The following is a 26,114-nucleotide window of genomic DNA, read 5'->3' on the forward strand; positions in this document are numbered from 1 at the left end:
CGAACGGTTTTCTGTGCTCCTTTTCTGTAGATGTTCCCGCTTCCGTAGTACATACCGCAAGGTTAGGACAATTCACATCCACTGGCTCAGATAAGTCTGCGTCCGAAAAGCCCCTCACTTTTCAGGTCAACACTGCCACAAACAGGCCAGTTGATATTTTTTTCCAACCAATTGCGATTATTTATACGATTCATAAAAGTTTTTTGACTTCTACTCGACTCTATCCACTTTTTATTTAGACTTACACAAAAAAGCCGACAGAACTCCCTGATTAGGTTTTTGTCTTCTTCAGAAACTGTGGTATTCAAAACAGAAATTATACTTTTATATAGAAACATATAATTTTTCAGATCACCACCACTTCTTAATTTCACAAAAAGATCTAGGTTGGTACAAAATCCAGCCATAGTTCTAACGTAAATATTCAAATAAAAGTATTTCACCGTGTTCACAAATAAGCGACAAGCGCGAAACTAGAGGGACATAATAAATGTCTTTGTATTTATAGTCAGTGTTAATTACTCAAGTAGTGAACATATTAACATGACTAGCAGTAAAAAAAAATACAGCAAATCAGAGACGAGCATTTTTCGATGACTAATTAGTTATGCGCTTAAACGAGCGCACAAACATTTGAGTCATCAATCACAATGCAGGTGCCACCGATAACATGCAATGCATGCAAAAACCTCTGCTAGAATTACTAGTTGTGAGTACCTATGTGCCATTAAAACTATATATTTAACCAAAAATAAGGTGAAAACAGCCAAGTGAGACAGAAAATATACTTTGAATTGATCTTAAAAGGCAAAAAATGTCATAGAAAATATTATTTTTTGGGAACAAATATAATGACCACCATAAAATGCTTTGATACCCTTAGTTTTGCAACCAGAAAAATCTACTGAACACCAGAAAAATAAAGTCTAAAAATGTAATAGTACCAGCTATTTTAGTCACGACTTCACTTTAAATTGTATTCGACCACCAAATTTAGTAAATGATCACCAACTCTTGACGACCAAATTAATGTATTATTTTTGCCTAAATAAGTCACTGTGATTGCCATAAAATGTAGGCTTATTATCAAATAAAGTATTATGATGCCATATTAAGTTATGTGTCCGGCTTGCAATGCATGCGTGAGTGTCAGTATGACGAGTGACAGGGGAAAATGGAAGAAAATGACATATTGCGCCGACCCCAAGTAAAATTGGGAACAGGGCAGGAGAAAGAAGAAGAAGAATGTGTTTCTCAATACACTCCCTCGAAAACACACTCTTATCGCACTGTTTAGAGGCATGCAATAGACAATTTTCCACCCTAGTGCAGGAAAAGGGTCCCCATAATGTAATTACATTTATTGTATCAGGCCGAACTTATTTTTTTGGAGTCAGTTTACTTAAACAGGATAGCAAGATGTAAAAACTTTGATTATCATTTTATATTAAAACGCTGGTATAATTTTGATGATCATTCACTACTTTTGGTGATCATTTACTACTTTTGGGATAACAATGATTTATTTGGACTCATTTTGCTTAAATAGGATAGCAGAATGTAAAAACTTTGGTTATCATTTTACTTTAAAATGGTGGTTTAATTTTGGTGATCATTTACTATTTTTGGCTTGCGCATGATTTATTTTGGAGTAATTTCACTTAAATGGGATAGCAAAGTGTTAAAACTTTGGTTATCATTTTACATTAAAATGCGAGTTTCATTTTGGTGATCATTTACTATTTTTGTCTGCTATTTGTTACTATTTCTGGTGATCAGTTAAACATAAGCCTTATTTTTTTACCGAATGATTACTCGCGCGGCTGCAGATGGCCGGCGCTGATATATTTTTTCTTGAATAGAGAATGACCCTAGGTATCATATACTCACGCCACAGACCTAACATATTCGTACAATTGAAGAAAAAAAAATAAACGTGATTCGCTCCATACAAAAAAAAACTAATTTATTTTTTTTCAGACAAACGATCAACTTTAGAAGAAATTTCACAAGAGTAAAAGTTGTCTGGAATATCATGTAGAATCACATAAAAAAATATCAAATCGATATTGGAACTTTGTTGCCTATGTCCACCATTTTTCAATTTGGATCCACTGTGCGGCGCCGCGCGGCCCGCCGCGCTCGCGCTCAATCCCTTGCAATTACGGCCGCTGCTGGCCGCTGCCGGCCGCTGCTCTTTCAGTGGGAATTGACCCTAATTAGTCACTACACTTTAGTACTTATTGCACAACTGTCAATACACATTAGGTTCGAATATTACATACAGTAACACACCTTAAATTGGGTAAAACAACAAAAAACACGTCCGCACTAGAGCACGTAGGTTGCGTTGCATGTTTTATTATTGGTACCTACTATATTTATATTTTACTACACTACTGTATTTACTACTATGTTTATTTTACACGCAACACAAATCCTCGGCGGCCGATTGTGTAAACACCACAGGCCACGCTGCGTCACGATTCCTTTGAAATGTGCCCAAAACACCGACAACTCCCCGATTGCACGCCACGATTGACAATTGTCCGCCATCACATATGTACCAATACCCCCTGTACACAATGTTGATAGCGTGTAGTGGCCACGCATGCGCATTTGTTTACTGGGGGCTTATATAATAGATCCCTAAACGTATAAAAGAGAGCGTTCACGCGTTCCACGATCATGCTTGCGCTCTCTGTCTCACATTGTATCTAGAAACTTCGTTTCGTTCACGCGCGCCGCTAGCGGTACGATAACGTCGGTAACTAGTCCGAACGCGGCGTCCAGTAAGAACGCACGTCGTTTACCTATTGCGTTCTAAGTTTTCATCAACAATGCCTGTGTGGTCGAAAGATATGATAAAATTAATCGGGCTGATTAGAGAAAGGAGATTTTTGTATGACGTGACACACAAACATTACAAATGCCACCGTTTGACGAGAATCGATGCATGGAAGGAAATCACTCGTGAAATGGGCTCCGGCAGTGGTAAGTGATACTACTTTTTGTAACAGCGCCATCTATGTGTCTATCATGTAAAAGTTTACGTCCGTGGAAATAAGAAGTGCATTTGCGTGTTGGGCACAGAGTACCGACATGAATATTCATAACTAGCCGTTTTCACGCGGTTTCACCCGCGTCCCGTGGTAACTACTGCCCGTGCCGGGATAAAATATAGCCTATGTTACTCGTGGATAATGTAGCTTTCGAATGGTGAAAGAATTTTAAAAAACGGTCCAGTAGTTTGTGAGCCTATTCATTACAACCAAACAAACAAACAAAGTTTTCCTCTTTATAATATTAGTATAGATAATATAAATACACCGTACACGAATTATTATTTATGGGTGGACCACTGTTATTTGTTTTGAAATAATTTTACTTGCGGCTTTCCATTAATAATTATCGGCAACTGCATAGCAATACCTACTTACCTAACTTGTAAAATATATACCTACCTACTACATACAAAATTTCAATTTTTAGTAAAGCTTTGGAGGACAAAGTGGAAGGGTTTAAAGGACAACTACGCGAAGCACAAGAAAGCGAACCCTCCTTACAACGATATCCTTTACAAGAAGTACAAATACTGGCTCTGGGCTAAATACATGACGTTCCTAGACCAATGCAGAGGTGAAGGCCGTGAAGGCGGTGAAGGCAGTAGAAACCACACGCGCATCTTTATTTACACAAACGAAGACCAAGATACAACGCAACATAACGCTGAACTCCCGGACGCCGATGACGCAAATTCTTCAGTAGAAGACCAAAGCGAACAAGAAACTGACATGCTAGAGAATATGGACGACTCCACTGAAGTTGCAGAGACTGACATGGTATACAATAAACGAAAAAGTCACCATATGAACGACTCAACCGAAGCTGCAGAAACTTCGAAAAGAAAAAAAAGTGATGACAAAGACGAAATAGATGGTGTAGATCATTTTTTCTTAAGTTATGCTCAATCTTTCAAACAGTTACCGACTAGGATGCAAATAATGCTAAAACTAGAGATCGCCACTTTGTTCTCTAGGTACGAACAGCTAGCGGAGGACGCTGCCACACAGTCTAAGCCAATTCCAGTTAAATCTGAATTTGAATTTACTTACACAGAAGGAGAATAGTGTAGAAAGATTTACTTATTTTGTCCTGATGGACCAATGTTACTAAATGGTGTCAATTTTGTAGATAAAATACGCATAAATCAACCTGTGTTTTAATGTGAAATTAAAGAAATGGTACCTACCTATAGTTTCTTTGCTTTTTTGTTTTACGATTTTAAGTATTAAATTGTTGCCTCCTTGACTGACGAGCATTCGTATGAAATGTAATACCTACTCTTTTCACAATTTTATACATCAGAATGGTGTAACAAATTGTATCATTAGGTATATAAAGTAGTAATGTTTTATTGGAACTCTTGTCTTTCCGACCATCAGAATAATAAGGGGTAATTAAAATAAGTAGGCAAAAACTCTTATCAATTGTATATTTGATATCAAATCTTATTACAATAACACAGCTTAACAAAAATTATTACATTAAGTTAACGGCTCCACCCGTGTCGAACGCTGACGTTCTCAATATGTGAAAATAGCCCTACGATGTAATAAATATTACTTAAAGTCATGTACGTGCTTCGTGCGCGGTACTTTATTATAAAAAAAACTTAAACAATATGGAAATTGGTGAGAACATGAATTTTTAAGTTGCTTTTACATTTGGAACATTATGCACTATTCTCATCGGTTGTAATATCATAATTCAGTTCCTGCATCGTTTCGAATAAAACTAAGCAACAATAAATAATCAACGATACAGAAAAATGTGAGTCACGAAATCGAAAAAAACTTATCGTCTGGCCAATTTCAATATTGTCTAGTTTGCTAATTTTACTGTGTCATAAAACGCTTCTGTCATTTAGCGTAAAATGTGTTCTAAATCAAAGTTGTAACATTTGTGTCTCTACAAGTACATAAAAGTTCATTAAAACAACATCTGACTGGGATTGCGTTGTTTTCTTTGAATCTCTTACTCCACCATTGAATATGATCCAAAAATTGCCATCCATTGATATTTGGACAATGTATTAAAATACTTTCTACTTGACAAATATGGTTCGTTGAAGGAACAGCGTTCACCTCGATATCAAACAAAAATTAAATCGAAGGCAGAAAAAAATGTCTTTCATACTAGCATAAGCTGAAAGTCATTGAAGAATTACATATCCCAAACTCAAACAATCGATTAATCTCACAATCGGGATCCCATACTCTAAAGAGGTGGACGTTGTCTTCAAAATACAATGAAACATTCAAAAGTTAAGAAACTAACTTCTAACACATACGCTAACATATAAAACACACCAGTTTTTGTAAAAACTAACTTTTAACATTCATTTCACATCAATCCAGTAAGACGTCAGAGTCTAGGAATCAAACATTTATTTATTTATATTACACATCGATATTGTCTTTTTAATACAATCCCTACTTGGACGTCTCTTTGATTTCATCTAGCTATGACATTTGGTGGTTTCCATTTAGAGATGCACACACTACTAAGTAGACTAGACCACTGGGAAATATTCTTTCAACCCGACCGTTAGGATAAACAAACATACTTAATTTTCTGAATAATGGGTACAAAGGACTACTCGACGTAAATTGATGGTCATAAGAAGAGCGATAGACATTTTTGTTGCTACAAGATTTACTGTGCAGTAACGACTTCAAATAGTAAAAAAATATACCTGAATATAATAATGGCATATGCTCGATTGTTTTCAATACAATTGTCATGTGTGATCTCTAACTAGAAAACACCAGAACACCAAAACGAGAGAGGCAAGAGAGATGTGCGTCCCAGTGAAGTTGCCGCACTAACATTATAACTATACAAAAACAATAATCTATGACTATAGAGTTTATTGCTAAAAATAACTAAGATATGAATTCTAGTTCAGATATGTTTGAACTGTAGATATTAAAGTTTTGGTCCGAAGTTGTTTTTTTTTTTGTTGTAAATTTTTCAAGATCCGATTTTTTTTTTCAAATTGTGTTTTTGTTGTTGTGTTTAATGATGTGAGTTGTTCTACAAAGTTTTTTATGAATACTGATCTTAATAAAATTAAATCATAAATTATTAAAATAACCATCTGTTATAAAAAAAACACAAATACAAGATTCTTTGTTTCAGATTTCCCGTTAAAATGTTGTCATGAAAGTTACAATTCAGTAAAATTTGAGAATGTCGAGTTTGACTATTGATGACTGACAAGATTTTATCAAGTAATGCAATAGGGCCTTAGAATGTTATATGTATTCAGTATATTCGTAGACATGTAGGCTTAAATATGTTTTTGTTTAAGTCTATTATTTTCGTTTATATGAGTAGATTACAATACAAGGTTAAGTATGCAGCCAGATCCGTAGATAAATATTTATTCGGTAGAAACTTCTGGAAAATATAAAGTATCGTAAGTCCAGATTATTTATAAATAATTAGGTAAATGTTCATTATTAAGATTCTTCCTATAGAATACGCTTCACAAGAGCTCACATTATTGAATTCCGTTTGTTGTAAAACAAAAATTAATTGAATGACTTATTATTAAATAATTATCTACGGATCTGTATGCAAGTTTAAAAACAACATTATTGATATTTGTAAACGAACGACTTAGGTACCTTACTGGTAACACTTCACTTAAAAACTATAGCGTAAAAATTATATAATTACAAAATTAAATTAATCGAGTATACCTTAATTTATTTTTATATACAAACTATTAAATGCATTCTAAAATAATAATGCTGTGATAATCTTAAAAGGCGTTAAAACTAGGCAAGATCGTGGTTCCAACATAGTCATGTATTCAAGCATATATTTTTTTTATTCATTCAATAAAATTGGCAGAAACGGCAGGCAAGTTCATATTGGAAAGAAACATTATCATAAGCAGTCAAAGTATTGAATAAGAGGCATTTTAATAACACATTTTATCATTGAAAGTGTATACGCAATTTGTTGTAAAAAGTATACATTATAAGTAGAATAAATTACAATATTTCAGCAACCGGTAACCCCAGAGCTAGATAACTTTGTCAAATTTCACCAATTTAATTTACAAATACATACCTACTTAAAAATCATAATTCAATTTAATATTGACAAAACAACATTAATTCACTGAGTATTCAATAAAAGTCTTGTTTTTTATTATATTTCACTATTTGTTCCGCCATATTTGTTTACACGTTTTTTGGAGAGAGCTAACGAATGGCTGTGTAACATTTGATGTGCTTTTAGTGAAATGATTGCTGAAGCTTGCCCTACATCGCATCCGGCTTTGATTCGGTATATGAATGCTATTTTTGTCATTATCTTATCAATAAATGTTTAGTTATTATTAAAACTCATGTCATTATTATTTGACTGTGAAAATGTTTCACATTTTTTTACTTTAAAATAAGGTACACGAGTAAACTCATTTTAATGACCAGAGAACCTTTTTTTTGAAGTCGGTTAAAATATAAACGAGCCAATCTCAAAGCCGGCTTACGACCCAGCAGTGCACTGTACGCAAACACATACAATTCTAACTAGATAAATCGTAATAAAAAATCAAATCTCCATTTGTGGAGATAACGATATCGTAAGTGTTCCCTTAGTCGGAGATTCACGAAGACTCCCGAGTCCCGACGACTCGCAGCCGAGTGCGAGTGGAGTCGTCCACATTGGTACGTTTAACTTTGGTAAAGGACGGCACAGGAGGTGTGGTGTCGGTGTTTATAGAAGGCCCCGGTCGAGTTCTTTGCGCAGCATTCGGGATAGTTTGAGCACGTCCTCGTCGACTTGGCCTGCGAACAGAGAGTCGAGCAGCTCACCTCGCGACGCGATCGAGAACACCCCCGCCAGGCGGGACACTGACTTGTCAGTCAGGTGACGCTCTACCACCGCTCTGGAAGTAAAAAAAAAGAAAATGTTAGTTAACTTTGCTGAAGAAGATGGATTTGAATAATGAAGTATAAGTAGTAGGTAAGTTACTTAGTTAAAGTATGTTGTGCGTGAAGAATTTATATTAATATTTATTTTTTTTTCCTTAAGGATATTAAAGTATGTAAAAGTAAGCAAATAAAAATTCTCGCTAAGCTTCCAAACCATATCCGAGCAGAATCGGGTCTCGATTAAGTATTTGTGGAAGTAACTTACTTAAGGGACTGGTGAGATTCGCGTAGGGCATCCTGGAGGAAGCCACGGTCGTACGAGAAGTCCACCTCGCAGAACGACACCACCGCCATCAGGACAGTCTGGAAACAGCACATGAAAGGAGGTAAGTATGAGTAACTATAACACACGACAATATACGTAAGTCTTGTCTTTCTTCTTCTTCCTGTTCCCAAGTTATTTGGGGTCGGCGCAATATGTATTCTACAATATACGTAAGTATGGGCAGGTCTGTATAAACAGAATACAAAATAAACTTTATCAAAATGAAAAAAAAAAAAGATATCTGAGAAATAAATCATAGAGTGGCAGCAAAGGGGTATAATTAACATTTTGCTTAGTATTGTAATACTGTAATATATGATACTATGGTATATAGTAGTGTAGTAAAGAAGAAAAATACCTCATCATCATATTAGGGCTACAAACAAATTATATTATAAAACACGCAAATATCTAGCAACATATCCTCAAACGCCAGCCATAACTCTTCAAAAACAAACAGCACATACATGGAACTTGGATCGGAAGGCCGCCAGTGCTCTCTCGTCTGCCGCCGACAGTTGTCCGTGACGTCGCAGCACGCCCAGCTTGACTGCTGACTTGATCACGTGCTTCACCAGCTTCTCCGCCTCGCGCTTCTCTAGGCGCTCCCGGAGGACTGTCAGGAACTGGAAGAAATGATAGAAGTTTTGGATGAGTGGGTTGCGTTCTTATGTGTACCAAGTAAGGCAAAAAAGGGTCTTGTTTGCCATCAGCGCAAGTACCAAAGCCAAACCACCTGAAACGAACAGGCCGTAGTAGTAGTAAGGTAAGGCTAACAGATGGTAGCAAAGTTATAGAAGATGGTGGTAAGGTTAGCAGATGGTATACTTTCATAGATTATGCTGTTCGGGGTAATTCATATATTAAAAAGAACGATAGATTAAAAAATCTGAATCCATCTATACTTGCCTGGTTTATTTGTAGGTATCTGACACCACGAGTGCCACACCAGTAAATGATATTGAAAGTTCTAAAGAATAAATTGTGGTCACTTAAATTGGTCTAATTTGTCTAAGATTTGTGTGTGTCCTATATAAATTTGGTGGAACAAAATGCATAATTAAGAGTCACCATTATTTCCCAATTCACACAAATGCAGGCTACCTCATTCCACACATACATAATTTAAATAAGTACCTGATCCAACAGCTTGGCAGCATGTTCGTCAAGCACAAGCGCCCGCGCACTGGCGGCGCCGCCGACGCGCGAGAGGAACTTCTTCTGCGCGCGCAGCGAGATGTCGCGAGCGCACCACGCGCCGCCTTCCATTGCTGAAACAAGGGATAGAGCCCGTAAGTATAGAAAGGTAGTAGGAGAAATATGATCTATTTTAGAAAGAAGAAACGTTAAAGCAATGGTTAGATTAGAAGGTAATAACGTAGATGAAGATCGAACGTGAGAAGTCGCAAATCGCAATCATAAGTAACTCATAAGAATAATTTAAAATCAAAATGGGAGAGGGAAAGTCAGGACACACAATGATGATAAAAGTGAAACATTTAAATAAACGATACAAGATAAGCAATACCACACCATTACTAGAGCATTCAATGCCGCTCATGAGAACAAACTTTTTGCAATTTCATCGTTCAATACACACATGATTATTCGTAATTATTCATCAGAAACTAGTAAAAGCAGGCGATAATCATACGATCTATGATTCATTTTAAATAAAATGGCGATTCAATTAGCCTAAATTGGAATTGCTAATGATATACCTACGTTATATGAAAGCTTTATTGCAATTTGATCTGGCTAAATTGCTTGTCGTATTAATTCAGACTATGAAATTGGTATTTGCGTTGACAGTAATGTATGCAGTATCATCTGCCCACATCTGTCAACTGGGCTCGTTACAATTGCCTAGAGGAATTTATATCAATTCTGTGCAATGAACAATATTGTTTCCAATTGAATCTGCTTTAACTAGGACATTGCATTGTGGAGTGCTAGTTTCCATTGCATCTGTTGCTCTCTCTTCATGATTGCTATCAAGGTATTTTGCTTATTTACCATTCGTGTATGAGGAATTAGATAATGAAGCAAGTTAGCTACGTGAATCAGATATGTATGAATGTATTTATTGTTGTGTGTTTTACTTCTAATGCCAACATTAGAAATATATGGCCTTACTACAAAAACTTAAACGTCTGTTTTACACTTGTCTAAAAAAATTATGGCAGCAAAATGAACCATATGTCAACGTCATAATTTGACATTTTTTAGACAAGCCTTAAACTGACGTTTAAAAGTTTATTTATTTATTTGTTCCTTTATTTCAGGCAACTAGGGCCCATAGCAAATACAATACATAAATAAATGACATATCAATACTTATAAACTAATACATACAAAAATAAAAACAACTACGAACTACGTATTGACACGAGTAAGCGGTCTCGTGTTACACTTCGTGGTGTCTATGTTCACCTGTCCTTATTATCTTAATCTGTCTTAGAAATTCTCTTAAATCTAAGATTTCTATGAATAACTCTAAAACGAAGCTCTTTTGAAGCTACTTAGTGTGCTTCGATCAACCATTTTAAAAAGCCTTGGGTGTGTATGTAAACATGAAAACTACTCCCTTTGCAGTCGGTTACCAAGGGTAACCGCCGTGTTAGCAGACATATGGGCGGATATTGCGAGGCCATGGCTAATCTGCCGCAAACTTGTGATACTAGACTTAAGATAGAAATATTTTAATTGATTGATTGTTGTAATAATATTGATAGAGAAATCACTATAAATGTCAAATGTAAAGATAGAACGATTATAGTGAAGAAGTTTTGGTGAAATCGACTCATTTGTTAATTAAGATTCGTCATTCAATATTTATAACCTTGTTGGATTATTTAAATTAAACTGACAGATCAGCTGCCCAAGCAGCGACAAAAAAAGACAGATGTTAATAATTGAATGCACTTATTAAGAACGGTTATAAACTGACTCAAAAGCTGACATTGTTAATTTGTCAAAGAAAATTTTATTTCGCGAAAGTAAAGATGGTAAAGTCGAACTACAATTGTGTATAGAAACTAAACACTTATTCTGATGCCAAAGTAAACTAGACAGAACAATAGCGATACACGAGAAATCAATGCAATAACAATAAGCAGGTATAAGTAGCCTAGCAACCCGCAGGTAACAGGTGAAAAAACAGAACTTTTTAACATAATCCTCACATACTTGACTCACAAAACGGCCGATTGGGCGTAGAAACAACAATTTGAAGTGTTGCCAAAACCGATATAATATTTTGTACATGGCAGCACGGGTTACGTTGGTAAAGGATGCTGGCTGAATTTCCAACTAAAACGTTTAAATGGAATCTGTTGCAAAATTTCTGTAGTTTCATTTTAGTGTCAGGTTTGGATATTCGTAGAACGTGAAATGTAAAATTCTTTTTTTATATTTACCGGCATTTAATTTTAGAATTGCATTTTGCGTTCAAGTTAGCACATAGTTCAACTTATTGTTCTCATAGCAAACGGACAAAGGTGCGCTGTCAGTAACTCTTTTGCTCCGTTTCTGTCAGTAAGTCTATTCTCCATACATTCTAGAACATTATCAGTAGTAATGAGGAAAACATCGCTCCTTTCTCATGTAAGAGTACATCATCATTATATGGTACCTCTATTTTGCCTACTGCTATATCCATTCAACAATCCTGGGCTGTCACCTGACAAATGGAAAAACCATGAGTTCAATGTGGCTTTTGAATCTAGACCCCCTTACTCAGAACTCTCAGAAGCAGCATTTGCAGTCACGACCAATGAACCAGTGGTCGTATTACTCATCGCCACAATATACATATACATACTTTAACTTGTTATAGTTATTTCGGTATAATGCGTATACTTTTCAGCCAGTCATTTCTAGTGCTTTGCTTAGTCACCAAAAGTTCATTGTCAAGAATACAACCAAGGACACAAAGCTATTGATTGGGTTGTGAATACGTTAAACTTGTTTAATGATTTTTGACTATTTGTCGAAACATTAATCATTATTATAATGTCGATATTAACTTGATCTTATAACGATTTTGTCAGTAAACAATGGCTTGTTGACAAAAAGTATATAAGTCTTTAAGCGTGATCACAAACAAACGAAATAAGTATCTATTCGTGTTGTTCTGTACCTTACACCAATCCGTAGAGTACAAGTGTGGTAAGAATGTCTACAAATATTTACATTGTGTCTGGTGACAAGTCCAAATAAACCTCTTTCTATTAAAATCCATATCCAAAAACCTTGAAATAATTTTCATCACACGGATTCAGTCATAAACTAAACCAATGATCCAGGCAATTCGGAATATTGAGTCGATAAAACGGCAGTTGACAAAGAAGTTCCAACGATAGATATAATTCTGTTGAACCAGATCACAATTATCGATAAAATCTCAGGCGTGAAGCATCGCACTGATTGAAATGAATCGCGTTCCAAAGTTACCCGGCTGAAAGTTTAATTAACCTGTGTTATAATATTGAAATATCTGGACGGCAGGAAGGTAAAATGGATATCGCTTTGAATATTCAACTGTTATTGAATGTCATTCGCTATGTTTTGCTTCTGTTCCATCTATTTTTCGTTGTCGGATTTCTACGAACCGTTTTTCAGCTTTATTTATTAACTCATTTTTTTCTGTCGGCACCTGTCTACTAGATTTAAACCTATCTATTTTGTATTGTTTAACAGCTGTTTGTAAACCACATGAGTCAACACAACAGTCTAAATAAAAATTCTAAATACTCAATCAAACAATGACTAACGTTGCCAACAGTGACTAAGAAACATTAATTGTTTAAGAAATTAGAAGCCTATCACTGCTGGATAGAGTTGAAAACCTATGCAACTTAAACTTCAAGTAACCAGCCAAACTGATGACTAAGCGAGTAATTTTCTCTGTGTATAAATATAAAAATGGCGCACCCATATAGCACTTTCCGCCGGAACCTGATAAGGTAATATTACCATATAGCGTGCTTCAGGAGCCTTGAAGATTGGAGGGGTGCCAAACGGCCTACCTATACGTTGTGGACTTACTTTACACTAGTTTTGAGTGGTTATAAAAGGGATGAAACATAGTTGTCTACCTGGAGTTTATGACAATAGGTGTGCGAAAGTTTCTTATGGCGGGTTTGAAACAACTTTGCATGAATATTGCGGTACTGAAAACGAAATATGTGAGAGGACCCAGTACCCATATCATAACTAAGTGTCATGAAACTACACATTGTTCTTGGGTAAATGAGAAAGGACAACTGAATCATGTAAATGAGGTGAAAATGTCATATAGCCGGGAACTTGCTTAGATTTGATGATATTTGTTTTATGGATTCAAATTGACACGTTTATGGAAACTCCTGTATTAAACAAAGCCAAAGGCTTACAACACCTGACTAACATAAGAAATTACTAAACCTTCATTTTCTCCGGAGGTATTACAATGTCAAGTTCGCCACAATGTCAATGTTCTGATTTAGCCGAGACCTTGTTACGGTCATCGTGATTACGGCTTTGCGTAACTTACCGACTATCCCGAAAGGCAGCCTAGATTACCGGTACTTTTTTTTTAGATTAGGAGGGCCTTGGCTGTGTTTTTGTGGGCTGGAAATAACGCAAGGGTATAATCAAATGGGTATGGAGACTTGCTTATATTGATAGTGGCTCTGTTATGGATGAACTGGTGAATAATAAAGAAAGGGGACTAATTCCCTACATACATACATCAGCAGAAAGTTCAGAATCTCTTCAAAAATGAGGTTCAGCAATTATCGAGACATCTAGTCACATAGCTCCTTAAACATGCATAGATCTAATCTCCCTTGCAAAAACCTACAGAACATTAGTCTTACAAGCTAGGCGTGCGTTCGGAACTTGCCTAGAAAAAGGTTCACCTCACATCTGTCACTAGCAGCCACGTGACTTGCTTCACTGATCCTGCCGTATGTTCGACACGGTTGATTTATTCCCGATATTCTGTCTAACTGTTGTTTTGCTGAGTAGAGATAGAATTTTGAATTCATACACACGTGATGTACTGTCAAATTTCTATTTCTTGTAAGCATATTAAGCGATAGATAGAATGTAAAGAATATTGAGTTGTATTCTTACGTACACATGTATATGTTCTAGGGGAGAAAGCATTCATCGCCCTTCAATTATTAAATATGCTTTTGAACTTGAACAATCAGTCACTGCTATAAATGATGGCGGAATTGAGTAAAAAGTGAGAAAATGAATTATTTTTTCTGGAACCTAACTAAATACATATTGATATGAGGAGACCTATTGTTTTCAGTTTGTGGCAAAGCCTAGTTTGTAAAGTAATTATTGGTTTTTGTTTGCAGTTACGGAAAATTAAACTATTTATATAATGTGAAAAGGCTACGTGACTACCCAATTTCATTAATGATTATAAACATTTTTATATGAATCACCTTATATTATTTAAATTGTAGGTAGGTACCACATACAGTAGTAGCAACTTAATTATTTATTAATTAATAAATAAGCCCAAATGTACATACACATAGGTACTCTATATGTATAAGGATAGAAGACTGAAATTCCAATAATATTTTAACTTTAGGTAATTCTAAAACTGGCGTGAATATTTTTCAGTTACCTCAAAACATCAAAATTAAAGGTCCTGAACATAATATTCTCAGGGGGTCAATAACCTTATGAAAACAGTAAGTAGGTACTGTTATTACTGCTACCCTTTATTTATTGCCTGCTGTTTTTAGCGTGTTCACGGACCTGTGTTGCTTCCAATAAGCTTCGATTTTCATCAGCGCCAAACGTTTACACGTTTCTTTTAAGGTTGTGGGTATTTAGTATTTATGGGTAATGAGGTTTTCCATTCTCTTTTTTTAATAAATAAAATTACTACTGAAACATACGTCAGAAAAATTTACCTATTCTCAGAGGTTTCGTCACATCTGTATTTCTCCTTTTTGTCATCGATAATGCCTTATACCCATTGGTGTCCTCAGTGACACCCAAAAAGCTATCAATATAAGTAGGTACTACAGATTGACAATCTGAGCGACATATATTTCCATTTATGATATTGGGATATCAGCTATTGACCGTCCCTCTTAAACAATGAGCCTTATCAATGGACCAATTTCCAAACACAACCCGTTCATATTCCAAGATAAGCTGAAATTACCGAATATAGAGTAATAGTATTGTAGTCTCCAATTCTAGTTTACCCTTAGAATATATTTCCTCTAGACTAGGCAGAGACACAGTGACCGTTTCCTTCGGTCCAGAAACTAGAACGAGTTACTTCCAATATTGCATAGAGCCTAATCACTCTGCTTTTTCTCCCATGCCTATGTGCAGAGAAAACCTGACTACCGGTATTGCAAAGGGGCTGTAGCCCTGTATGGTTCAAGATTTCAGACATCAATCTCAAGAGAAGTATAAGGTACATTCTCGCTAATGGGAGCATCAGCTCTATGAGTAAATAGCCCCTTTCCCTATATCCTTACCCTGAAATAACCCCCCTTCAAAAGCTGCTAGCACATCTATCAGCTTCTTATAACACACACAACCATACAGTATGGTGTACAAGAGAATCAGTTAACCCTTCATTGTCGATACAATCGCGTTCTTGGATCGTTCACGTGTATTGTCCCCGTATAATGACACACATATTTAAATAACAATCGGGCGCATTGCGCATCGCAAACAGGAAAGTACAGATATGCACAAAAGTATCAGGATTAAGGCTCATGTGGTTTTGGTCGTATTACTCCATTAAATATTAAATACTCCACTATTTAGTAATCTGTGGTTGTCCAAATAAGTATAGAGATATTCAACCTCTTTAGCTCAAAGACAAATTATAAAAAGGATATAGATGACAGTTGTCAAGAGAAAAGGTTTTTTGTTAAAATTATTGATTTTTTATTTTCCATGTTTTTAATATAACTTTTATGTTTTAAATTTCTATTGCAATGTAAATACAAGTTAAAAAAGGCGAAGGAGTTTTCTTTACAATCTTGAAGAACCTAGAGACTACAATTTTCCATGGTCCTTCGAAGAGCCGAATCAATGCGTTAGTAATGAGCGCATGTGGTTCAGGAATCGGCGATAAGAGAGATAAGACGATGGTGAAACGCCGCTAGAATTCTACAATGAAATACTTCAGTGCACCAGGTAGTACAAGAGCTGGGTGCTCGATGACTTCGATGTAAGAATTGGACTTCAAGCTGTGAGTAAAAACTTGATATAATATCTCAACTGTGCAGTTGGAGCAAGATTGGAACTCTGTTTTGTTTGGTGTTTGATCGTATTTAATGAACTCGCGGACTCGAAGTGAAAGTGCAATACATTTAAACTTTTCATAATTTTAAGTATATAGTTGGTAAGATTTGAATTTGTTGCACATTTATGATGACTCATAGGTTTTTTTGAAGGTGTGCAACTAACTAACTAGTATTGTTCAGTTTTTGTTGTTGATTTGTTACATTATTTCATATACTCATTCGGTTATAGTCATGGATTTTTATTTAATATACAGTTATTTAATATACAAATTGATAATAAAAGAAATATAGAAAAAAGTAGGATCAATTATAAAAAATCTCCGAAAGAACGCATCACACCGTCATATTTAGAAACTAGATTGGAGACACTAGAACAACAGTGGGCAGTATTCATCGAAACGCATCGAGAGATTGTTGAAAAAACCGACAGGAAGCATAATTATTTTACGAGTGAAGCATATGAATTAACCGAAGAAATTTACATTAATTATAAATCTGAATTAAAGGAAGCTCTTAGACAATTTTCATCAGCAAAGGTTATACAGGATAAACAGTCAACAACGGGAAAATGTACCACTGTAAAATTACCCAAAATTGTGATCCCAATATTTTCAGGCAAATACACCGAGTGGATTACCTTCCGCGATCTGTTTCTTTCCCTTATACATAACAACGACAGTATTGATGATGTGCAAAAACTGCACTATTTAAAAGGGTACCTAGCTGGTGAACCAGAACAGTTGTTAAGGCATACACCAATCACTGCGGCCAATTATCAAGAATGCTGGCAGACCTTAACTAAACGTTATGACAACAGGCGTTACTTGTCTAATTGTATTCTAAAACGGTTAATGAATCAACCTGTTGCAAAGGAATCATCATCCTCGGTGAAGGAGCTGTTAGATACAACTGTGGATTGCTTACATAGCTTGAGCAATCTCGGAATTGATACAAAGTCGTGGGACGTCATCATTATTTACATTATTAGTGACAAGTTAGATTCTGAATCGCGCAAGCTATGGGAAGCAGAGATAAGCTCTGTAGAACATTTGCCAACTTTTGATAAATTTAAGTCGTTTTTAGAATCTAGATTTCGCTCGTTGGAATATTTAGATACTGCCAAGTCTACACAAAAATCCACAGCTGTAAAGTCAAAGAACCTTCACGCAGTAAGTTCAGATAACGATAATACTGTAATATGTCCATTCTGTTCACAAGATCATAGTTTGAGTCATTGTAAACAGTTTTGTAAAGAAAATTACAAAACCCGAAGTGAGTTCGTCCGAACACATCGATTATGTTATAATTGTTTAAGTTCCAACCATTCGATCAAGTTTTGTCGAGTTAAAACTACTTGCCAGCTTTGTCAACGTAAGCACCACTCATTGTTACACCCCAAGGTTTCTTCAAGATCCGCGTCGCCTACCACAAGTGGCCTGTCCGGAGAAGCGGCAGCTGTCAAATCAGCAACGTCTGCGTTGCCCACCGCCTCCAGTACGGCACAAGAATCAGACTTACCAACGCAATCAACACACTTCTCGAGAAGAGTAGTGCCTAACCGAGTTCTGTTACCAACCGCTCTGGTCGAAGCACAGACTGAGAGCGGTCATAAGCAAATGCTGAGAACATTGCTAGATCAAGGATCTCAAACATCCTTCATAACAGAATCGGCAGTTAGATTGCTGGGACTGAAGAAGATACCAACCAGGAGCGTCATTTCTGGTATAGGAGGTGACGAGAGCGCATTTGCCTCAAAGTTCATAGTTTTTGTAACTATTAAATCACGTCACGATCCTACAGTTAGCATTCAAGTCCAAGCATATGTAATGAGAACCATTACAACATTGATTCCATCTACAAAGATTTTAATACAAACTTGGCCTCAACTGAGAGATTTGGTTCTGGCGGATCCAGAATACCACACTCCAAGTAAAATTGACATTTTATTTGGAGCCGAGGTTTATGGCCAAGTCATTAAGGAGGGTTTAGTTAAATGCGGTTCAGGGCCTATAATAGCGCAAAACACATCCCTGGGCTGGATTTTATCTGGACAACCTCATGCTGATCGCAATGTCGATGCAGCACAACCTCACAACACATTAGTTAGTATGTGTTCACAGTCGAGTGATATCATTTATTCAAGAAGGTTAGGGAGACAATTGACTTCACTAAACTGAAATCAGTTTCAACTGGTTTAGAGTATAAACCAGCGCCAAAATCTGTTAGATAACATCTAACAACCAATGAAGATAATCCGTTTTGGATAAAGTATTCGTCACTTTAAAGGTTGATTAGAGTTGTAGCATACTGTAGACGTTTTTTGAGGCATAAAGAGCATAGGGAAGCATACTTGACCAGCGAAGAATGGACTGGAATGGAATGGAGAAAATATCAAGCTCAAGAGTTCAAGGAAGATATAAATAGCATCAAGAAGTCAGGAGTTGTCAGCAAGAAAAGTAAACCGAGACCTTTATGTCCCTGAATAGATAACAAGGGAATATTAAGAGTAGGTAGTAGAATACAGAAGTCTAAAATGACTGAGAGTATGATACATATCCAATCATAATTCCATCCAAAAATCATTTTTGCACGCTACTAGTGCGAGAATGACTCATGACCACGAGGCACGAGGAGCACATATCAACACATAGAAGCTATCAGTGATCTCGCCGCTCAATGATTTATAGCCGGTTTTAAGAGATTTGTCGCCAGGAGAGGACACTGCAGCGAAATTTGGAGCGACAATGGAAAAGACTTCGTTGGTGCTTCCAAAGAACTACAATCATTGGTAGCTACTGAAAGGTCAGCAATTGCTAATGAAATTCGAAGTTGGTTGAGTACTAACAGCGTTAAGTGGCATTTTATTCCTCCTCATGCCCCAAATTTTGGCGGACTTTGGGAGTCTGGGATCAAATCCACTAAATATCACCTAAAGTGTGTCATCGGTGATTCAACCCTTACCTACGAAGAAATGTCCACCTTACTAACTCAAATTGAGGCGTGTCTCAATTCCAGACCGCTTTCCCAGTCGCATGGACAAACATCCGGGTTCAGACGGACTCACTAGGGTTGTGACCCTTAAATGCAACGGGTGTAGAATTAAGAGACCAACAAATAAGTTATGTGTTTTGCCTATTGATTAGGTACTAGTTTTGTTTTGAATATGTTTGTTCTTAGTTTTATTGTATGCTCTTTATTTGTCCAATTACCTCATGGTGGGCGGCTCTTGATGGTTAAGGACAATTCAGGCGAATATGTCCTTGGTGGGCGGTATGTCCAAATAAGTATAGAGATATTCAACCTCTTTAGCTCAAAGACAAATTATAAAAAGGATATAGATGACAGTTGTCAAGAGAAAAGGTTTTTTGTTAAAATTATTGATTTTTTATTTTCCATGTTTTTAATATAACTTTTATGTTTTAAATTTCTATTGCAATGTAAATACAAGTTAAAAAAGGCGAAGGAGTTTTCTTTACAATCTTGAAGAACCTAGAGACTACAATTTTCCAGTGGTTATGGTGAAAGGCCCCGTAGTAATAGGATTACTAAATTCATGAATGTTCATGGTGTTTTTCAAGTTTTTCACCAGTAACATTGTTGATGGTTTAATACTCATTTGTTTAATTATTTGGTCTGAAAACCACATTATTGGATTGGGCGATAGTATTGCTTTTCCGGATATGTATCTAATAAATAAATACAGATCGAAAAGTACAAGTTTAATATTTGCACAGTTTTAAGGGATTAACGAGAGAACCGTAGCAACGAGCAGACTAAAAAATATTGGTAAAATATTGTTCTCAACTGTGTACACTGGCTTATTTACTGAAAATCATTTGTTTTAGCTTGTTCAGGCGATGAGGGTGGATGTTATAATAACAACTAATATTTTCCGTGTTACCTGCTCTTTTACAATAATTATAATTAATGATGTCATAAATGTTTATTATCAAGAATCCTCGCTCGTGCAGTACATAAATAGTTATTTACACGACATGCGGTGGTTTTTTTATAAGCAATGGCTAAAGCAACTTGCCTATAAATCTGTCAAAGGTCATGGAGAAAGTAAGGATACTAGTAAAATTTACTTATTTTGGATTCTACAAGACAATACAAAATTACTGTAAGAGCCATTCAGTCTTAGTCATACTGGTTTGTTGTGGTCATGCCAAGATTAATTCTATCAATATTCAGTATTGTTACTTATGTAGGCTACATATAATTATTGTTTGTGTGATTAAGTTGACAGGAATTATTATGTCGGCGTAAGCTAAACCGAAGTCTGTTTTGAACGTATTATCCTGCTTTTAAATACATGATTTTTTTTTTTCACCATATTCAGCCAATATCCCCAAACCACCCATACCAGTACTATTGAAAAAACCCAACGTTTTTTCGGCCCACTTTTATTTTCGTACAGTAGCTACAACAAGCGGCCTGGGGTCGTGTTTAAGGCAAATAAAAATAAAAAGGGTCACCCCATAAACACTTGCTTACACAAACATGGCGGAATATAAACAAAACTCGACCGAAATTCTGCGGTTCCTTCCTTAGTAAGTAATCTTATTGAAATTCACTTACCATCCTAAAGTAATAAAAACATCGAGACGGCTAATAGTTATTTTAATGAAGTTTGGCAATACTTTTACTTATATGTTTAAATTAGATTACATTTTGGTTTCACGAAAAATAAAACTTTGAAATGTCTACAAGTAAAAAAACATAAAAAACCGATCTCCTTTTTTGAGGAGTCGATTACAGTATTTGAGAAAGATGAAATGAAACCAAATACGCTAAGCAGGTTCCCAAGTATACAAAAATCCATAAACCTGAAAATATACAGAAGTTGGAGCTCAGGATCACTTAGTATACACTGCACATGACATGGCAGATTGGTTTCAATGAATTAAGTGAAAATCCTTAAAAACACATTGTGAGGTACTGATCATCCCCATTTAATTTGATTATATTTACATCAGACCAATGATATGTAAAAGCAGTACACATAAACGCGCTATTTTTATGTATTTTTTTATACATACATATTATTTAATCAGGGTATTAAAGTGCAATGATCAGTTGGCACCTAAAGTAATCTCTAACCGTCTCGTGCCAACGTTTCAAAGCACTTTGGAGGCCCTTGGCAGAGCTAAAGAGCCTCAATTTGTTCTAAATATATTTAAGCAAGCAAGATATCATCTTTTTATTACGCATTTCTCTCGATATTTGATCGTAATTCTGAAAATTGAGAAAAAAAACTACGATTTACTGTGCCTCCACATATTTATATTTTCAGAATAACTCTACCATATATGTTTTCAGTTTTGTGTTTTGCTCATTAGATATTACGTAATTGTTTACCACATTTCATAACTAATACACAATTCCAATAATAATTAGTTATCCGCTATCACTTGCTCGGAAATCAACAAACACGCATTTTCCTATAATTTTCCTTATTTACTCACTATAAAGTACGTCACATTATCCAAATTTTTATGGCCATTTTATCATTAAACTCCTGCCCTTATCCGAATTTTATTTGGAGTCGGCGCAGCATATTTTCTCCTTCCATACTCTTCTGTCTGTCGTCATCTCACAAGTAACATTTTCTATCGCCAGTTATTGTTAGAAATAGGTACACCTATAGAAACATAGGGTGCCTAAAAGTGTGTATTCAAAGTTTAGTCAACATAAATATAATGTGAAACGCAGTACATTAACTTTGTCCATTATAATTCGACCTTCGCGGCTCGCCCAGGAAATTGCTCCCTGGGGTAGTCGTTAACCCCTTAATAACACCACTATCTGCACGATTGAACCGAAAAACCTTTTTTTGTATTCGCCATTCGTAAGTTTTTATATTATTTTATTAGTTTTTTTTTTGGAGTCGAAGTTCGAAGGCCACTTACCTATTTCTATAGACTACCTATTACTTTGGGTGACTACGTTGCTATTCGTCAGTTAGAGACAACTGTTGTCACCATTGCTCCGCCATTTGTGTCCCAAACTTACAGCTGAGATGTTTCATGTATCTAAACAATGATTACCACGTTACTTATCTCTTCAAGATTACAGCAACGCAGCTGGCAAGTATATGAAGTGATAGTATTAAAAGTTCTGAAGAAGCTCTAACACTTGATTAATTTTCAAGTTGTTCTTTGCTAATCGCTGCATTAATAAAAAATGTTATACAATAGATGTGTGTACAATGCAAAGATAAACTTTCTCATAAAAAGGAACAAGCTTATACATCCTTAAAACGGTTACGCTCTAGGCAAAAAGAGGTCCTGTAGTAAAAAGGCCGAATTACTTTTCCTACCTTCAAAAGAAAAACGATAAAGTAGGGATTTATCGTTATAATTTACAACTGGTGGAGGAGAAAACTTCTTTTTACGTTGTTCATCGAAGTGTTAAGGTACCCTGTTTGCCTACAGATTTTTCAGCTCCTGAAGTATTTTATGGATAAACGTTTTTATAAGTTAAAATCGGTGAAAGATAATGCAATCGTTTCCTGTATCATAATGTTTAGGCCTAGTATTAAAAGAGCCTAGATATCCGAACTCCGGTTGCTTACAGAGATAAAGGCAAAAACAATAAATCCAAGACAAGAAAAAGTTAAGAACTATGAAACAAGTCGCGTCAAAGCCAATTTAAATAAAACATACAAACAAGTCTTCTACAATGTTACTTTTATCTGGAAAATGAAACAACGGCTGCAGTGATTCGCCTTTCAACTAGCTTTGTTTTCAGTTGAAACGAGTGAAATGCTGCATTTTCATTATAACTACAAGGGAAATTAAATTTGATACTCAACCTCGAGTGAGCAATCACGGTAACTTTCCTGAAATTGATATTGAAAATTGCTATTATATTTCGTACTAGGAAATTCATATTTTACTAATTGGAATGGAAATAACAGGAATTTACATATTTTAAAAGTAATTTGAGAGATAAAACGTGTAGCTTAATTGGCTTTTGAATTCTCGGTAAACAAAATCATGTTAATATATTTAAAATCCCTCCTCTGTTTTTAATGCTATTTTACGACAGTTTTTTTGAGTGACAATGGCTACGTGGACGTAATAAAGCATTTACTCTTAAACATTTGATTAATTAACATTCAAACGCAACTCCAATTTTCGAATTCGCACCCTTCAATAAATTCGGTTCTCTCGCCATTTACATATTCAGGGTTCAGTCCCAAAACTTAGTTTGACAGCTAACCCCTTGCTACCTGTCATATACGGGTTTATTAATAAACGGTTACAGATTCAGAATTCCTTTGTGATTACAAATATAACATTGTTATAGTCCTTTATTGAAGCATGAAGCATGTGTATTGTGGAGCTTATAACTTGCACGTGGCAGGAAAGTTTATAAGTTACCTTATGTAAGGAGTTATTATTCAAACACCTGCCGTATTATTGTTAAGAATATACCCTGGTGTTGCCTCGTGTGAACTACGTATTTATTACATTTCTGGAGCTTAGGAGTAAGCATCTGCTCGTGTCACTATAACATTGCGGAAATTAGTTCCGTAGTTTCTAAACATTTTCTAATGGAATGGCTAAGTATCATTTATCATAAGGGTACAGTTAGCCTTTCCTCGTACTAATCATAAAGTTCTCTCTATGATTAGCAGTTTATAAATATTTTATGACTATATTGTGTTTGACGAAGGGATCACAAGGAATGTGTGAGTTGAAAAGAGCTACATATTTTATTCGGAAAAATAACGTTACTGTTAAAAGAATAAAATTGAAACAAAAGGATTTAATTTACGCAGAAAATGCCCCGCTTGCATAAAACCAACGTTTCAATTTAAACTGGCGGGTCCTACAGATATAATTCTGAAGCGTTTCATATTCAGCTGAATCCTGTCAGTGTCCTTTCATTGCTGGGTCCCGGCAGACAAGACCATCATTAACGATGTACAAAGATGAATTATTGCTGAAATTAACACCCAGGGGTCATCGTACCCTTGGTTTATGTCTGAATTTATGGAAACGATTTGTAGATGGGGAACTTAGGGTACTCTGACATTTTCTGTAGCTTTATTTCTTGTGATTGTTCTAAATCGTAACACAGATTCAATTTTCACCTATCTGAACACTCATTATTTTGATATAAGTAGTATTTTTTTTTAATAAATAGGTATTTAAAATAATATGTTATTATACAATATTGAATTCCTTTGATCGTCACAAAACAAAGAAGCGAGCATAATTAAAAGTTTGAAAGCTAAGCATTGGAACTTTTCGCTACGGCCCGACTACACTTGACTATACTTTGTTATCGATAAACAATCGTTATCTCGATACCCACAAAGACATTCGAGTACACTTAAGGGAACAATGGATCATTACGGGACAGCCCTAGGAAGCCGAGGGTTAGGTCATCGACCTCGGTCCGAGAAGACAATTAAGAACAATGTTTTGTTAATTGGAGTAAGTGAGACTTTGAGGTTCAAGTGGATCGCTGGTGCTCCCGAGAAACAAATGTCGAACGACGTAGTCATGTGTATGAGCACAGCATTGTTTGAATGAGTTCGGCAGTTTAACATGACTTGGAATAACTGAATCGACCTGAATCAAGGTAGCTCATGAAGTTAAATAGGAAAATATGTATGTAACACGTTATTTGGAAGCTATATAGTTAATGATGTAAGTATTAGAACTTTCCTATTTCCAAAACTTTTCAGACGAAGCTCATTTGTGTCAGAGGCAACCTTAAAACTTGTTCAATGTCAATATAATTAAGGTACTTTCATAAGTGAATAACTTTTACTCCATAAGTTGAAAAATCCCTCCCTCCCAATTTCCCGTGGAGTCGAGATAGCGAAAGTTTTGTCGAAACTTGTCAACCGGTGTAGAACAAGGGTCTTTGTTGATATTGTGATTTAGAAGTTCCTTTTTCATTATGAGGGTTTTAAAGGTATTCCTTCCTACAAACGATAGGAAATTGGAATATATTAATAAATTATGCTATGCTTTTTAATGATTATGTTGGAACGGTATTCTAGTCACCAGTCTAGTTCTAATTGGCTTGTATATGAAACAAGTTGTTGAGATAAAGCTAGTGGAATGATTTGCATACATTTCTAATTTCGCTTGAAATATACACAAAAGTTTAAGATCATTTGACGCGATTGCCTCACAAAATACTTTTGTAAAGGACCTATTCAAAATTCACGCTGAGTCTGGGATTCTTACAAAAAGTGTTTTAAGGGCATTTCCATTTTAGGATTTGTAGGCAGTCCTCCCGAAATGTAGGGCAATAAGCAAATAATGAAGACCATTCTAAAAGAGAACGATATTTGTTCAACCTTTTTTCTTTTTACGAAATCATAAATTTTGATTATAGCCCAACATGAGATTTTCCTCCTCAATACACTCATCTTAATTGAAGTGTTTCTAAAGCTCGGTATTGAGAAGACAAGATTTCTTTACAAGGAGTTGATAAAGTAAATATTTGCTGTAAAATGTCGGTGTATCACAGCTTGTCAAACGAGTTGCCATGAATGGTGGACTCTAGTTCCTGACA

General features: G+C 35.6%; 2 protein-coding genes across 3 annotated transcripts in view; one reads left to right on the forward strand and one right to left on the reverse strand.

Moving 5' to 3' along the window:
* The first annotated feature begins 2,758 nt into the window (after window positions 1-2,758).
* Window positions 2,759-5,014, forward strand: LOC124636898. The gene is made up of 2 exons (XM_047173164.1): window positions 2,759-2,994; window positions 3,493-5,014. Exons 1-2 carry the CDS (start codon window positions 2,841-2,843, stop codon window positions 4,128-4,130), a joined length of 792 nt encoding a protein of 263 aa, XP_047029120.1. The 5' UTR covers window positions 2,759-2,840; the 3' UTR covers window positions 4,131-5,014.
* Window positions 4,481-26,114, reverse strand: part of LOC124636899 (tumor necrosis factor, alpha-induced protein 8-like protein 2 A) — a 51,648-nt gene continuing 30,014 nt past the window's right edge. For both annotated transcript variants that reach the window (XM_047173165.1, XM_047173166.1), the window contains 4 exons: window positions 9,418-9,551; window positions 8,748-8,906; window positions 8,221-8,318; window positions 4,481-7,969 (listed from right to left, as the gene is read on the reverse strand). In XM_047173165.1, coding sequence (XP_047029121.1) covers window positions 7,798-7,969; window positions 8,221-8,318; window positions 8,748-8,906; window positions 9,418-9,551 — 563 coding nt within the window. In that variant the 3' untranslated portion in view covers window positions 4,481-7,797. The remainder of the gene's footprint in view (window positions 7,970-8,220; window positions 8,319-8,747; window positions 8,907-9,417; window positions 9,552-26,114) is intronic.

Source organism: Helicoverpa zea, chromosome 15 (assembly GCF_022581195.2).
Source record: "Helicoverpa zea isolate HzStark_Cry1AcR chromosome 15, ilHelZeax1.1, whole genome shotgun sequence".
Classification (NCBI taxonomy): Eukaryota; Metazoa; Arthropoda; class Insecta; order Lepidoptera; family Noctuidae; genus Helicoverpa; species Helicoverpa zea.